The sequence below is a fragment of the Acinonyx jubatus genome, chromosome A3, assembly GCF_027475565.1.
Source record: "Acinonyx jubatus isolate Ajub_Pintada_27869175 chromosome A3, VMU_Ajub_asm_v1.0, whole genome shotgun sequence".
NCBI classification, from domain to species: Eukaryota; Metazoa; Chordata; class Mammalia; order Carnivora; family Felidae; genus Acinonyx; species Acinonyx jubatus.
This window is the reverse complement of record NC_069388.1, coordinates 44,341,039-44,354,900: the sequence shown is the minus strand read 5'-3', so window position 1 is coordinate 44,354,900 and position 13,862 is coordinate 44,341,039. Positions and strand designations below refer to the sequence as shown.

The following is a 13,862-nucleotide window of genomic DNA, read 5'->3' as shown; positions in this document are numbered from 1 at the left end:
AAGAGAGACAAGGGCAATGGTGAAGAACTCAGTCTGGAGCCTGGGTCTAAATCCTGGCGTGTCACTTTGTCGTCGCCTGACCCTAGACAAATCACCTCAGTTTCACTGCACCTTGGCTCCCTCATCCATAAAATGGGGAAGAAAGCAGCATGGACCTTGGAGATTTCCTGCAAGGACTACAGCAGTTAACACACACAGCAGTTCCTCGACCTCCGTCAGGTGTTCCTACCGCCTTATGAGGGCCCCGCCAGGGCATGCTCATGTCTCCTGGGCCGGACATTCCCCCTTGGAGGAGACCCTGACTCTTAGGAAGTTGTTTGGTAGGATGAATAAGCACTGTATTCCCATCACTTCTGGTGGTCTGTCTTCAATCAGCTTCCTGAGGCCATGACATTCAAGTCTGATCTGTTTTCTGCATGTACATACCCTTCGAGTATTTGAGGACAGCGATCCTGAATCTTCACCTCTGTAGCTCAACATCTGGGGTGACTTCAAGTCTCTGGATGTGGTTCAGCTTGTTTTTTCCTGTCTTAAACGTGACTGCAAAGAAGCAAACACTCCAGGGGCACCTCTGTTTTTGTGATGTATTCTTTCACACGACCATGTTCTGCATGTAACAAGCTCATCACCTCTGTATTGTTGTCACGAGTTGTGCCCTTTGTCAACATTAATGCTTTTCTTTCTCCAATTAATTCCGCTTTGTAGGATACTAATATTGCTGCTGCTTCTGACAGCTGTTGAGTTTGTGTGGCACCTTTTGCTGGTGCACTTCTAACATTTCATTTTGAAACTTTGGATGTCATTTTGTTTTGGTAGTTCTCTTGTATTTTGAATTTGGTGCAAACACAGAGCCTTGCTCTTGTAACAGCGCAGTTTAAAACCATGGCATTCACCGTTGCGACTGTTGTTTTTCTCAATGCCATTCTGGTTTATCCTTGTTTAAAGCACTGTGGCTATTTCCTTTGTTTCCTTCCCTGTGGTTACACAAATGATGTTTTCTCCGGTCTTATCTTCTCCCGGGTTTGGAAGGCGGATTTACTCGTGCTGTTCAAAAGCATTCATTACATTATTCCTTCTATATGTAAGAGTCAAGACCAAAATATTACCTTTGGTTTTCCCCATTTAAGAGAATTCCTATTTCTCCCTGGCCACCTCTCCCTATTTTCGAATAACTTGGTTCTTGATTAGATTTAGATGAAGTTTCAGTGTTACCTACTTTGCATTTATTCTCAGACTTATAAGCTTTTGAATTGTTTGGTGCTTGCCACTTACCTTTTTAGACTATCATAAAGTTCTAAATTTTCCTTTCTGCCTTAGTTATTCAGAATACACACTAAAGAACACAGAAGATCATTCTTCTGAGGCCTCACAAACAAAACAACAGCTTTTTGCTGTCTTCAAATAGGAGAGACATGGGTGCACATATACTTACTGAACTGCCATATTTTCTTCAAAATTCTTTGTGGCTAGTTTCATGTTTTTATGCCATTTTGTCCTAGAAGGGGAATTTTGGGTGCTTGTCTTATTTTTGTTCTTGAGGGGTGGTGGTGGTGGTGGTGGTGATCTGTTGTTTTTCTCTTGAAATGTGTTCATATTTTCCCCCTATCATTGTTGAAGAACTAAAATTTCATCAGAATATAACTAGCTGAGTAAATTTTTCTTTGATTTTGCCTGGAATGGGCTCAACTGGACAATATGGTATTTAGGTAAGGAAAATTCTCTTCTAGCATGTCTCTGTTGTATCTATTCCATTCATCACAGCCTCTTCTTTGGAAAAAACAGTGATCTATATGTTGCCTCCGTGTTGATCACACCTTCTCGTGTCTTGAGCCAAATGTATCCTTTACCCTTTGCCCTTTGCCCTCTGCCCTCCAGGGGAGCTTTGCGCTTTGTTTTCAGCATCAAACATTGTTCAGTAGCAGTTCTCTCTCTTGACAGGGATTGGATTTCAATCCTTTCTTACCCATCTTCCTTTTCATCTAATTCTGTAGCCTACTCAGCTCAGCTTTTGCTCTTCTGATGGCTTCAGCTCCCATTTCAGAGTCTGGCTGATCAAACTGTACTGAAGATGATGAATAGTTTTCTGCAGTGTGTGTATGCATGCATGCATGTGTGTGCGCGTGTGTGTGTGACTCCTGGAATATTGTCAAGAGTATGTTCTTTCTCTGATTTTTCCAGATGTTGTTCCCTTTCCCTTACCCTATGTTATCCTTTTGTTTCAGGTGCCTTTTGCTAAGCAACAAACTCACACCAAAACTAAGTGGTTCAAACAACCACCATTTTATTACTTTTCATGATTTCGTGGGCCAGAAATTTGGGTAGGGTTTGGCTGGGAAATTCCTTTATTCCATGTGTTAGCAACAGAAGTCACTTGGTAATATTTAGCTGGTGGAGCATCCAAGATGGCTTCACCCATGTGTCTGGTGCTTTGTCAGGGATGGCTGGAAGGCTGGGTTCACCCGAAACTGCCAACTGGAGAACCCAGGTGTGGCATGTCCAATCACAGGGTGAGTATCTGGACTTATTTGGCCTTTCAGGGCTCCAGGAGCCACTGTTCTCACAAACAAGGAGACACTGCCTGGCCCCTGACCCAGCCCCAGAAGTCACACCACATCACTTCCCTTGTATTGTATCTGTCAAGACAGTCACAAGTCTGCCCAGATTCAAGGGGAGGAAATGCAGACCCCATCTCTTGGCATGTTATTTTCCCCTTTAATCATCCCCGAGCACAGTGAGGTCTCTTCATGATAACTGCTGATCTATGACATTGGGGAGGTCTTACATCTGAAGAGGCAAAGTGGTGTATGTAGCTCTTTTCAGCTGTTTACAGCAGGCTCTCACCTGCAGCTGCACCGTTCTAGATGCCAGGCTCTTATTTACCCCATCAAGGATGTAATTAGCCTCTGTGAAGACCACATCATATTGCTGACCACATCAAGCTCAATATAACTAACATCCCCAACTTACTCTCTCACCTGGTGGGATGTTCTTGCCCCACCTGCTGGCTTCTAGTGAGCATCACCCCTTTAAGAGTCCCTGCAAGTGGACACATTTTTACTCTTTCTCTTGTTGAGAAGACCCAAAACCAGGCATGGGGAGGTGGTCTCTCTATGGCTCTCCATGCGCCATGGAGAGTTGCCCAGGACCTCAGTTGTAAGCTATCCCAGAACTTGTCAATGGGCACCAGCATGTGCCCACCAACAAAAGAACCCAATGATAGATAGGGTGGGGAACGGAGTTAGTTAGAAGGTACTGAATATGATTCGTCTTCCAAAATGGAAAGGTCATGGATAATGTCAGGAGTTGACAGATCAAAGATAAAACTTCTATAAACACATTATTTGGAGTTCTGGGGGTAATCACTGAGGAACTAGCAACAGAAATGCCTCAAAGTGGTTATCCCTAGAGAGAGAGGACTTGGAAGGAGAGACCAGCCTGCCTCACATGCAGTCCCAAGACACAATTTAATCTTTTACCCTGTGCATGGATTTTATGATGAAAAATTAAATGATAAGTATTTGGATATCAAAAATATTGCATAATATTTTAGAATGACACATGCCACTTAAAGTTCTATTTAGAGGTTCAAGTTTGTAATGATATTTTATAACAGTTATCTTCTTGCTTTGGAGTTAAGCTTTATTTTCATCATTTCAATTTATTTCTAAATCACAAAATTGGGACAAAACAACAAGAGAGTTAAAGAGAAGGAAACAGGAAAATAAAAAAGAACTGGAAGCCCTCCACAGTGAATTCAGCAGCCTTTTTTTTGTATCACTCTATGTACCTTTAATTTTTATGTCCTTCTGGAAAAATTAAATCGGAACTCCCTTTATCACTTCTTCATTTCATTTTTCCCATTGTAAAAAGGGCAAGAGCTCAACGTGCCACAGACTAAAGCTGTAGGGGCAGCTGGACACACATGGGCAGAAGCCCGAGTCTCTGGACAGCTGGCCGGGTCTTCCACTCACATTTTCCAAAGTCCACGGTCCCAGGCAGCAGCTGGAACTCAGTGGGGCAGGTGAGGGGGGCAGACAAGCTTGAGGGGTGCATGATGTTTTCTTCTGATTTAATGTTTAAAAAGAGGAATACTTAAGTATCAAAATAAAGTATTCCTCCAGTTTGTGTTTATCCTTTAGCCAGGAAAAAAAAAAATCCTTTTCTACACTGTGAGAACTGGATGTCTTTAGTAGCAGCAGTAGTAGTGGTGGTCATAGGAGGAGGAGGAGCAGGATGAAAAGAATAAAAGCAATTACTCAGAGGATGATCCATATTCAATATGGCCTGCTCACTAGCAGCACCAGCCTCACCCTGAAGCTTGTTAAAACTGCAGCATATCAGCAGCCCCCATCCCCTGATCAGAAACTGCATTTTAATGAGATGCACAGGGGCTGTGTGTGCACATTATGGTTTAAGAAGTGCTACTCTAAGGTACAGATTAGAGATTCTAGGTCAAGAAACTTCAAGTCCTGGTTCTCAGCCTTAGCTTAGAACCATCTAGAGCTTTAAAAAATGCTGATCGCTGGGCTCCACCCCAGAATAATTAAAGCACAGCTTCTGGGGCTGGGGTCTAGGCATGGGTATATTTCAAGTGTCCCAGGTGACATCAATGTGTGGCCAAGGCTTGGAACATTGAGTGATGCTGGGAGTTGCTCAGCTGTCTGTCCCCCACCACGTGCTGCCTCCTCCTGGCTGGGCTCTATAAAGAAAACCTACACATACTTCCCCTTGTCAAATCCACAATCATTCACAAAATGTCCTAAGACAGTACCAGATAAAACATGGCAGTGCCTGGGGTGGGGGTGGATTACTCCACACTTGTCAGAAACAAACCCACCGTGGGAAGGCTTATCCAGGTTCCTGGGAGAAAATGTAATTAAAAGATCCCATCTGTGAGGGCACCTGTGTGGCTCAGTTGGTTAAGCATCCGACTTTGGCTCAGGTCATGATCTCGTGGTTTGTGGGTTCGAGCCCTGTGCCAGACTCGCTGCTGTCAATGCAGAGCCCACTTCAGATCCTCTGTCCCCCTCTCTGCCCCTCCCCTGCTTGTGCTCCCTCAAAAATAATTTTAAAAAACATTAAAAAAAAGACACCATCTTTGAGTTACAAAGTAAATTGCTTTTCATTAAAGAAATGTCCTATTTTTGTGAACTACATCAAATGCTAATGCTTGTTGCAAAGAATGAATATTAAAATTTGCTTCCCTAAGACATTGAACAGCTTCAGTTGTATCCAGCAATGCTTTCCTCAAATGTGGTTTGAGAATTTAATCCAAATGGAAAGCATGGTCACTGGGTAGTCAATCAGTCACATTTCCTAGTTTTATAACTGAGAGACAAAATAAAATAAGGGTTGACAGAAGGTGCGCATGTTTCAAATACTTTTGCATGAGCCCGTCACCACCGCCAAATGTTAGCCTCTTGAGGCATAAATTAATTTACCACAAATGCATGCCGGGTTGTGTCTGGATTCTGCTCTGGTGAGCAGTAAGTGTTAGACTTTTGGACAACAGCTTAAAGAATGACATTTCTCCTACTTGCTGTGATTTTTACCCTTGAGCAGAATGTTTTTCTTGGAATGGATTTCCAGGAGGGGTTTCGGACACAATTCTGGTCATGTGTGCAGGCCTTGCGGGCACTTTTATGAATAGAGTGGCAGCTGTCCTGGTAGGAAGGCATGCTCTTAACCCCTAGAACGTGTGCCCCAGTAAACGCATTAACCATCAATCACTAAGATCTCCGTGTGCGGCCTCACCTGGTACTGCTGTCCGGTGCAGAGAATGAGGTGGTCATAGAGCACGATTTCCTCTTTGGAAACTACCACATGCTTGGCTACTCGGTCTATGGCAGTCATTCTACCAACCACCACATTGACCCAGGAGCACAGTGACATCAACGCATAATCTTTATCATTAAAACAGTGGCTGCAAAGAGAGAGGCTCCGTCAGTGACATTTGAGCAGCTGACAGTGGGCATTAATTAGACATCTGGTGAGCTGGTTCAAGTCCCCTCGTGGGCCAAGTCTGTGCTCTTGATGTGACTTTACTAGGACCGTGGCTAGATACTGGATTTTTCATTATGAGACAGTCACAAACTGACATCTTCCCATTAAAGCTAAATCGTTCCAGCTGGCATAGGCCAGTCCACAACAGGGAGGGTGACTGTGTGTGTGTGCGCGTGTGCCTCTGTGAAATCATTAACGTACACTCTTTCTTCTGCTTCTATTTCATGGTGGGTGTAAACTTACTTTAGCTGTTGAGTTATCATATTGACCACAGACTGAAAGGGAAAGAGGAAGAAGAAAGTGACACTGTGGAGGATTCCCAAAGGCAGGGGTCAAGGTCCTGAATATTGAGACCCCTTCATATTTGCTAATGTTTACAGTAAATGACTCATTCTTAAAATTAGTGTATGGATTCAGGCCAAAACAACTACACATTTTATTTAGAGAAGATGTCAGTTAGGGAGTTAGGTTTGCAGTGAGTACAGTCCCTGGAGACTTTTGGGATTTGCTCTATAGGGCAAAGGTGATTTACGGGGAACTAGTAGTTCTACAAACAGTGGGTCCAAGGTGGACAGGTTTTCTTTTCTAGGTTCCATTTGAGTTTGAGCACTCTAGTGTGAGAAAAGTGGAGTTTTGGTAGATTTGGGTTTAAAGAGTTCTGTGAGGATGGTTTCCAGAATTTTCTGAAAGCTCTGACCTCATGTACGTGACCTTTTAATGATCCTGTTCTGAAGACCCAGAGTGTAGGGTGGCAGAACAGTACGTGTTTCATTCAAAAAAAAATTTTTTTTAATGTTTATTTTTGAGAGAGATAGAGAGAGACCGAGTACAAGTGAGGGAGGGGCAGAGAGAGAGGGAGACACAGAGTCCAAAGCAGGCTCCAGGCTCCACACCGTCAGCGCAGAGCCCAATGCGGGGCTCGAACTCACAAACCATGAGATCATGACCTGAGCTGAAACCGTATGCTCAACAGACTGAGCCACCCAGGCACCCCAGTATGTGTTTCACTTAAATCAAGGCTTAACTGCGTCATGGTGTGTGTCCCAGTGCGACTGGACCCTGGGGACTCTGCATGACCTTTCAATAGTTCAGTTTCTTCACCTCTGAACAGGAGGTGACTGGCTTGTTCATTGTACAGGACAAATCTGAGAAGGTAAAAGATGCTGTTTTGTCAGTTGCGATGTATACATGAAGGGTATTATTCTAAATAATATTAATGATGCATAATCCTGTTTACCCTCCTTGGACGCCAACGGGATTGTGAAGTGGTAACGGGAGAACGTTTTTTCTTTTTGATCCATGCATGAGTCTGCTCTCACCACACAAAAGGAATTCTCATAATGGATGTGCATTAGACCCTGTTACAAGGGCCTGTGAAAGAGAAGGGAGCTCTGAGTTTTGTGTCTCTCCATGAAACAACATTTAAAAACAAGAATGTTTCTTTTTAATAAGAAAAGAAAATCAGGGGCTGTCCTGTCCCCGCAATATAACAGAGAATGGGATGAAATTCTCTTAAAAAAAATCATTTTGGTAGTTTAACAGGAACACATGAAACTCTGTTGATTTCACACATTCATGAGAGACCCACAGAGGACTGCCCTTATTTGCTACACAGTCTCTGCATAATAGGAATGGTACACTGTCAGCCGTCCAAGATGAGGAAAAATTAAATATAGTTAGTGCACAGGGATTAGTCTTATGAGGGTTTGCTCAAAGATAAAAGTTCTCAGGGGAAATCTGGGGAAGGTTAAGACAGTGTTATTTTTAATGACAGCAGGACAGAAGTGTTTATAATGTCAGAATGCATATTTCAGAGTTAAAATCTGAAGTTCTGTCCAGTGGAAATGGCACATGGAACATGGTATTTTGGGGAACCTTTGGAAACATTGGAATATGTGGGGTTCTTGCTTTTATAGTCTGTTACTACACTGAATGATAATAGTCCGTTTAAAGTATCACTGTGTAGGTGATTACAATCCATTCTGGATCTGCTTTACCCATCAGGTAGGTGAAATTAGACATTGGAGACTTATGGTGATACGTTCCCAAAATTGTTTCCTAAGCAGAGGTAATTAGGATTCTAACATGGCAGGGACTGCCTCATGGCTTAGTGACAAGAGAAATATCTCCACTAGAGTTCTCTGTAAAAGAGAGAAAGAACCAAAGAGAAAATATCAATAAAACTTCATGTCTCTCTCTCTCTCTCTCTTTAATGCTTATTTATTTTTGAGAGAGAGAGAGAGAGTAGGAGAGGGGCAGAGAGAGGGAGACACAGAATCTGAAGCATGCTCCAGGCTCTGAGCTATCAGCACAGAGCCCAACGTGGGGCTCAAACTCACAAGCTGTGAGATCATGACCTGAGCTAAAGTTGGACGCTTAACCAACTGAGCCACCCAGGCACCCCAAAACTTCATGTTTCTGAAGTCTCAAGTGAGCTTGACCCTGACTCAAAAATAAAGTGAAAATTTGTCTTCACAGAACATTCTGGAAGCAGGTAATAAGGAGGAGGAAAAAGGAGAAATGCAGGATGGGGAAATTTCTAGAAGGGAACATATGTGTAAAGTGGCCAGCTTGCCCCCAACACCCAGTGGTCAGAAGATTTAGCCCAAAGCTCTAGGTGCAAAATTACAAGCAAACTCCAGGGAGGCAATTACAAGCAGGATAGATCCATGCACTTCATGGAATCAGAACCCTTCAGAACTGGAAAAAAACTTGGAGGCTTTCATAAAGGATTTATTGTGACACTCTCTGAAGAAGGAGCATCACAATTAACGTTCACTATTCAGGGCTGATTGTCCAATTAGTGGATTTCTCCTGTTTCCTGTTTCTCCTTTCCTCCCACTGCCTTCCTCTCTGCTGTATCCTGGCATGTCATTAGCACCTCTACAAGACACTGGACTGGGAAGGGTGAGGACACACAAAATGGCTATTCAAAAATTAGTAACAGCAATAATCAAAACACTGGTTACGGCAAAGTTCAAAGTTTGTATTTAGAATGAGGAATTTAAATTACGAAATTTATGGATGTCAATGCAATAGTTATTCTTAAACTCCATGACAGGGGTGCTTAAGCAGCCGACTTTGGCTCAGGTCATGATCTTGTGGTTTGTGAGTTCAAGCCCCCAGTCAGGCTCTGTGCTGACAGCTCAGAGCCTGGAGCCTGCTTCTGATTCTATGTCTCCCTCTCTCTGCTCCTCCCCTGCTCACGCTCTCTCTTTCTCTATCTCTTTCTCTCAAAAATAAATAAACATTAAAAAATTTTTTAAACTCCATGACAGAGATAATTTCCTTTATTGAGGTAGGAGGACCTTTTGAAAGGCAACATGCTGTTTGTGTTTCAATTTCTGGTTTCTAAGAATTACGGTAACATGCAGTTACCCACCCAGAGGCGTCTGGCTGTCTTGTTTAGTCCCCATCTATGTAACCTGATTGAGAGGGCTTTTGCAGGTGCCTTTAGATGCAACCTGCATCCACTTGACATTATTTATTGAGCACCTACTATGTGCCAAGCACTGTTCCAGATGTCAGGGACACATTGGTTAACAAAAAAATGCCTGCCCTTGTAGAGTTTACATTGTAGGTTAAGGATTCAGAATATGAAAAATAAAAGCAATTTTGAAAGGAAAATTAGATAATATTTAGAAGAATTTCAGTAGCAAGAAAAAAATAGAGCAGAGGAAGGACTGCAGTGTGTTGGGAGTGTTAGTTGCAAATGAATGGGTGGCCAGGGTAGGTCTCATTGAAAAGTTAACATTTAAACAAAGACTGAAAAAGAAAAGCAAAAACTCCAAGGTGGAGACCTGCCAGCTGTGTTTCACGAACAAAGAGGAGACTGTAGTGGTTACATTGGGGAGAACAAGGGCAAAAATGGTCAAAGATGAAGTCAGAGAAGTAAGCAGACAGGGATGGATTGTAGGTGGGAACATTCTAGAAGTTTCTATGAAGATGGAAATGTTCTGCAGCTGTGCTGTCTCATATGGAAGCTACTGGCCACATGTAGCTATCTGATCACTTCAAACATGGCTAATGTAATTGAGAGGCAGAATTTTTAATCTCATTTAACTTTACTGAAGTTCAATTTAAATAGTCCTGTGTGGCTAGTAGCCACCACGTTGGTCAGTACAGTTCCAGGCTGTTCGGTAGTTGACATGATCTGATTCAAATTTTTGTGGCATTGCTCTGCTTTTGTGTTGAGAATGTGGAGAGGCGAGGACAGAAGCGGGGTCACCAGGTGACTTCCCATCTAGCCACATGCAGATCCCAGGCAGTCACACCAGCACAAAGTCATTTGCTAGCTCTTCTCTCCTGTAGCCTACCTAACATGGGGTTGACTGAAATCTTTATCAAGCTGACTGAATTAAGTTCCTTGTGCGATGTTAATCAATAAGATCAACATTTCCTGGGAATCATCTAATTTAGAAGAAGGGCAATGAGAAAAAGAGACACACATGTGCTGATCCTCTAGCCCATATCAGAACTTGCTGTTATAGTAATTTTAACAAAAAACTCAAGCAAGGCTGGCTTATCATCTGCTTTTCACAGTCAAAAACTCCACTCAGAGACATAAAATCCCTTTTGTAATAGGGGAAATCCACCTGAATCTGAATCTGCATCCATCTGGCTGAAAAAACCCATGACTTTTTTACTGTCCTGATGATACCCTTAAAAAAAAAAAAAAAAAGTTCACAGTCTCATAAATAAAAGTATTAGGTCAAAATAAGCCTCGTTCTGCTTGCAAGGAAGCTGCTGTTTTTCTCACTGTTTGAAGATCTCTTCATCATGGATTCTAAGACGAACACCCTGAGAAGGAACAATTTCCTTCCTCCTTGTTGGAAAAATTGGGACATTGTTTCTAGAGGCAGGGAGCCTAATAATTCTTGTACCCATGCTTTGCTACAGGAAATTATAATTAATGGAAGCTGTGTGATAATGAAATGACATTTTCTAGAACAGATGTTGACAAATAGTGATTCTACTGGGATGCAACCAATGAAGCTTGCCCAGACTGGCAAGAAGTTCGTAGTATGATCAGCCCCTCATGACAAAGGCCCAGGGGGTAGGGGTGAGAGACCCACACCCCAGTGAAATGCCCTGCCTTTATCTCCCAACTCTGAACCTGGAGGGAGTCCCCTGGTCTGAAGCAAATACAGTCACCAAGCTCCCCTGTGCCGTAGTGACACTCTGAAGTCAAGTGCAGGAGGTGGCTGTGTTAGTAGGCTCCATCCCAGCTGTTTAGAAGAGGGCAGACATCTTCTCACAAATACAAAATGGCAGCCCAACTCTTCATTCCCTCATTAACAGGTTTGTACTTGTATCTTCTTTATTATTATTATTTTTTAATGTTTATTTATTTTAGAGAGAGAGAGCACAAGCTGGGGCAGAGGCCGAGAGAATGAGGGAGACACAGAATCTGAAGCAGGCTCCAGGCTCTGAGCTGTCTGCACAGAGCCCGATGCAGGGCTTGAACTAACAAACTGCAAGATCATGACCTGAGCTGAAGTCGAATGCTTAACTGACTGAGCCACCCAGATGCCCCTGTACTTATATCTTCTAAGTGAGTCTGAACCGCTAAAGAAAAGTCTGCCACCCTTCCCTTGCCAGTCTGAAATCTACTACAGCTGACCCTTGAACAGCACAGGTTTGAACTGTGTGGCTCCACTTACACATGGACTTTTTTTCAACATATACAGTACAGGACTGTAAACGTATTTTCTCTTGCTTGTGCCTTTCTTAATAACATTTTCTTTTCTCTAGGTAACATACAAAACATGTGTTAATTGACTGTTTATGTTATTGGTGAGGTTTCTGGATAACAGTAGGCTACTATTACTGGTTAAGATTTAGGGGAGTCAACAGTTACATGCAGATTTTGGAATGCATGGGGGTCAGAGCTCCTAAACCCCCCACCCTACCCTGTGTTGCTCAAGGGTCAACTGTATTTTGCATAGAAATGCACCCAAATGAGGACATTTGGCCTCAGAATGAAAAATCAAATGGAATTCTTACTCGCTTGCTAAAAACTTCCTTTGTTCAGTGCCCAGAAGCCTTTTTCCAGGAAGTCCATGGGTTGAAATCAGGGTGAGATTACTAAACTTCAGGTGAGAGCTGAGGAGAGAGAAGAAAACACACAAAAAAGGAGGTAAAGCTCGACTTGGTGAAGGTTTATTATAATTCAATTTAACCTTACCTTATGTATCATCCAATTGCTGAACTTTTCTTTTCAGCAACTCTTTTTGCACAAACTTTCCAACAGAACTGACCATGTCAATGAAAGGAGGGAGATGGCTCTGGAGCCTCTAACTGCAGAAACGTCCAGAAGCCAGAACGCCAGCATGGCAGACACCATTTCATTTTTTTTTAATTGCCTCTCAGGGGGCACCTGGGTTGAGCATCCAACTCCTGATTTTGGCTCAGGTCATGATCCCAGGATCGTGGGATGGAGCCCCGCATCGACATTCCAGGGCCCGAAGCATGTTCATAGGCATCATCATAGGGATTAGTGTTAAAGATAGTTTGTGCTGGAAGTCGGGGGCAGGGTTCTATTATCCTCCTTTCATACAGACAAAAATCAAGCTTGGAAACAGGTAATTTGTTCACAGCTGAAGCTCATGGGCAGCAGAGCTGGAAGTGAGAGCCATCTCTCTTCTGACCCCCAGCAGTGCCCTCTGCACTCACCTCACTGCCCTCTAACCAAGTCCTATGAGTGACATTAAGTAGGACACCCAGGAGCATAAGCAGAGGCTGCTGAAGAACGGATGTGCTTAAGACTCACTCCATCTTTTCCCTTAAGCATTAAAATACTCCTGCTGCAAATTTGCCCTTCAGCTAAAGTCAGCAAAATTTTATGGGTGAGTTGATCTTTTCATAGGATGGTGAGAAAGATATTTTTCTCTAAAATCTCTTCTGAGTTTACACCTCCCCTTCAAGCAACCAAATGCCAAAAAAGAAACCTTCACCAAGTTCGAGGAAAACACCTGCCCTCCTTTCCCATGAGGAAACTGGAAATTTTCCAAATGTGGAAATGCTATCAATTTACTGACAATCTGTTAAGTACCACTACAAGCAGGAGACTTTCGGTAATGGCATGGGCCGGCAATGTAATAAATTCAACTGCACCTGACATTTAAAAACAGCTAAATATTATGAAAGGTTGTGCTCTAGGGTCTCGAAGGATGCATGTCATTTAAGAATGAATATTCTTATCTGATACAAAGAAAACCCAGCACATCTTCTCTAATCATAAGAATAAAATTTTTGAATATGTTCAAATAACATAAAGGTCACCATTAACCCCAGCTACTTAGGGCTCCCAGTCTGCAAATGCACACTGATGACAGGTCTTTAATTTATTTACATTTAATGGAAAGTGCAAAATGCAGCTAATAATACATGTTGATGCTCACATGAAGTTAGAATTTATTTTGGCTTTGGTGCCTATGTGATGGAAATGTGGTTTATGTTATACTAATAATAGTTATACATGGGCATTTTTATAGCTCTCTGTGAACAGGCAGCTTAGTAATTATCCAGCTATATCTTTTACTACAAAAACAATCCCTTTGGCACTGAATAATTTGAATGATCTAACAACATGGATCAAATGACTTCTAAATTGCCAAATTGCCACACTATAATATACTGAATTATGCAATTGTGCAATTAAAGACTTCTCCAAAAGCTTTTGAGTGGGGGTATTTTCTGGATTTTTATCTGTAAGGGCACCAAACTTTCTACTCCTTTTCTTTAGCCTTAGCCACTCTTATGCACTCTTCATGGTGGCTACTCTGGTCCTCTATCCAATCTTCAAGGTCACTAATTTAACCTTTCTTGTTTTCCCTCCCATCCCCTTTCCTCACTCT

General features: G+C 42.5%; 1 protein-coding gene across 6 annotated transcripts in view; it reads right to left on the bottom strand.

Moving 5' to 3' along the window:
- The window catches only part of CFAP61 (cilia and flagella associated protein 61), a 278,182-nt gene that overhangs the window by 84,621 nt on the left and 179,699 nt on the right, over positions 1–13,862 (bottom strand). For all 6 annotated transcript variants that reach the window (XR_008289225.1, XM_015071100.3, XM_027069482.2 and 3 more), the window contains 2 exons: positions 12,010–12,108; positions 5,755–5,923 (listed from right to left, as the gene is read on the bottom strand). Coding sequence is in view for 5 of the 6 variants with exons in the window: in XM_015071100.3 (XP_014926586.3) it covers positions 5,755–5,923; positions 12,010–12,108 (268 nt within the window). In the remaining variant the exon portion in view is untranslated. The remainder of the gene's footprint in view (positions 1–5,754; positions 5,924–12,009; positions 12,109–13,862) is intronic.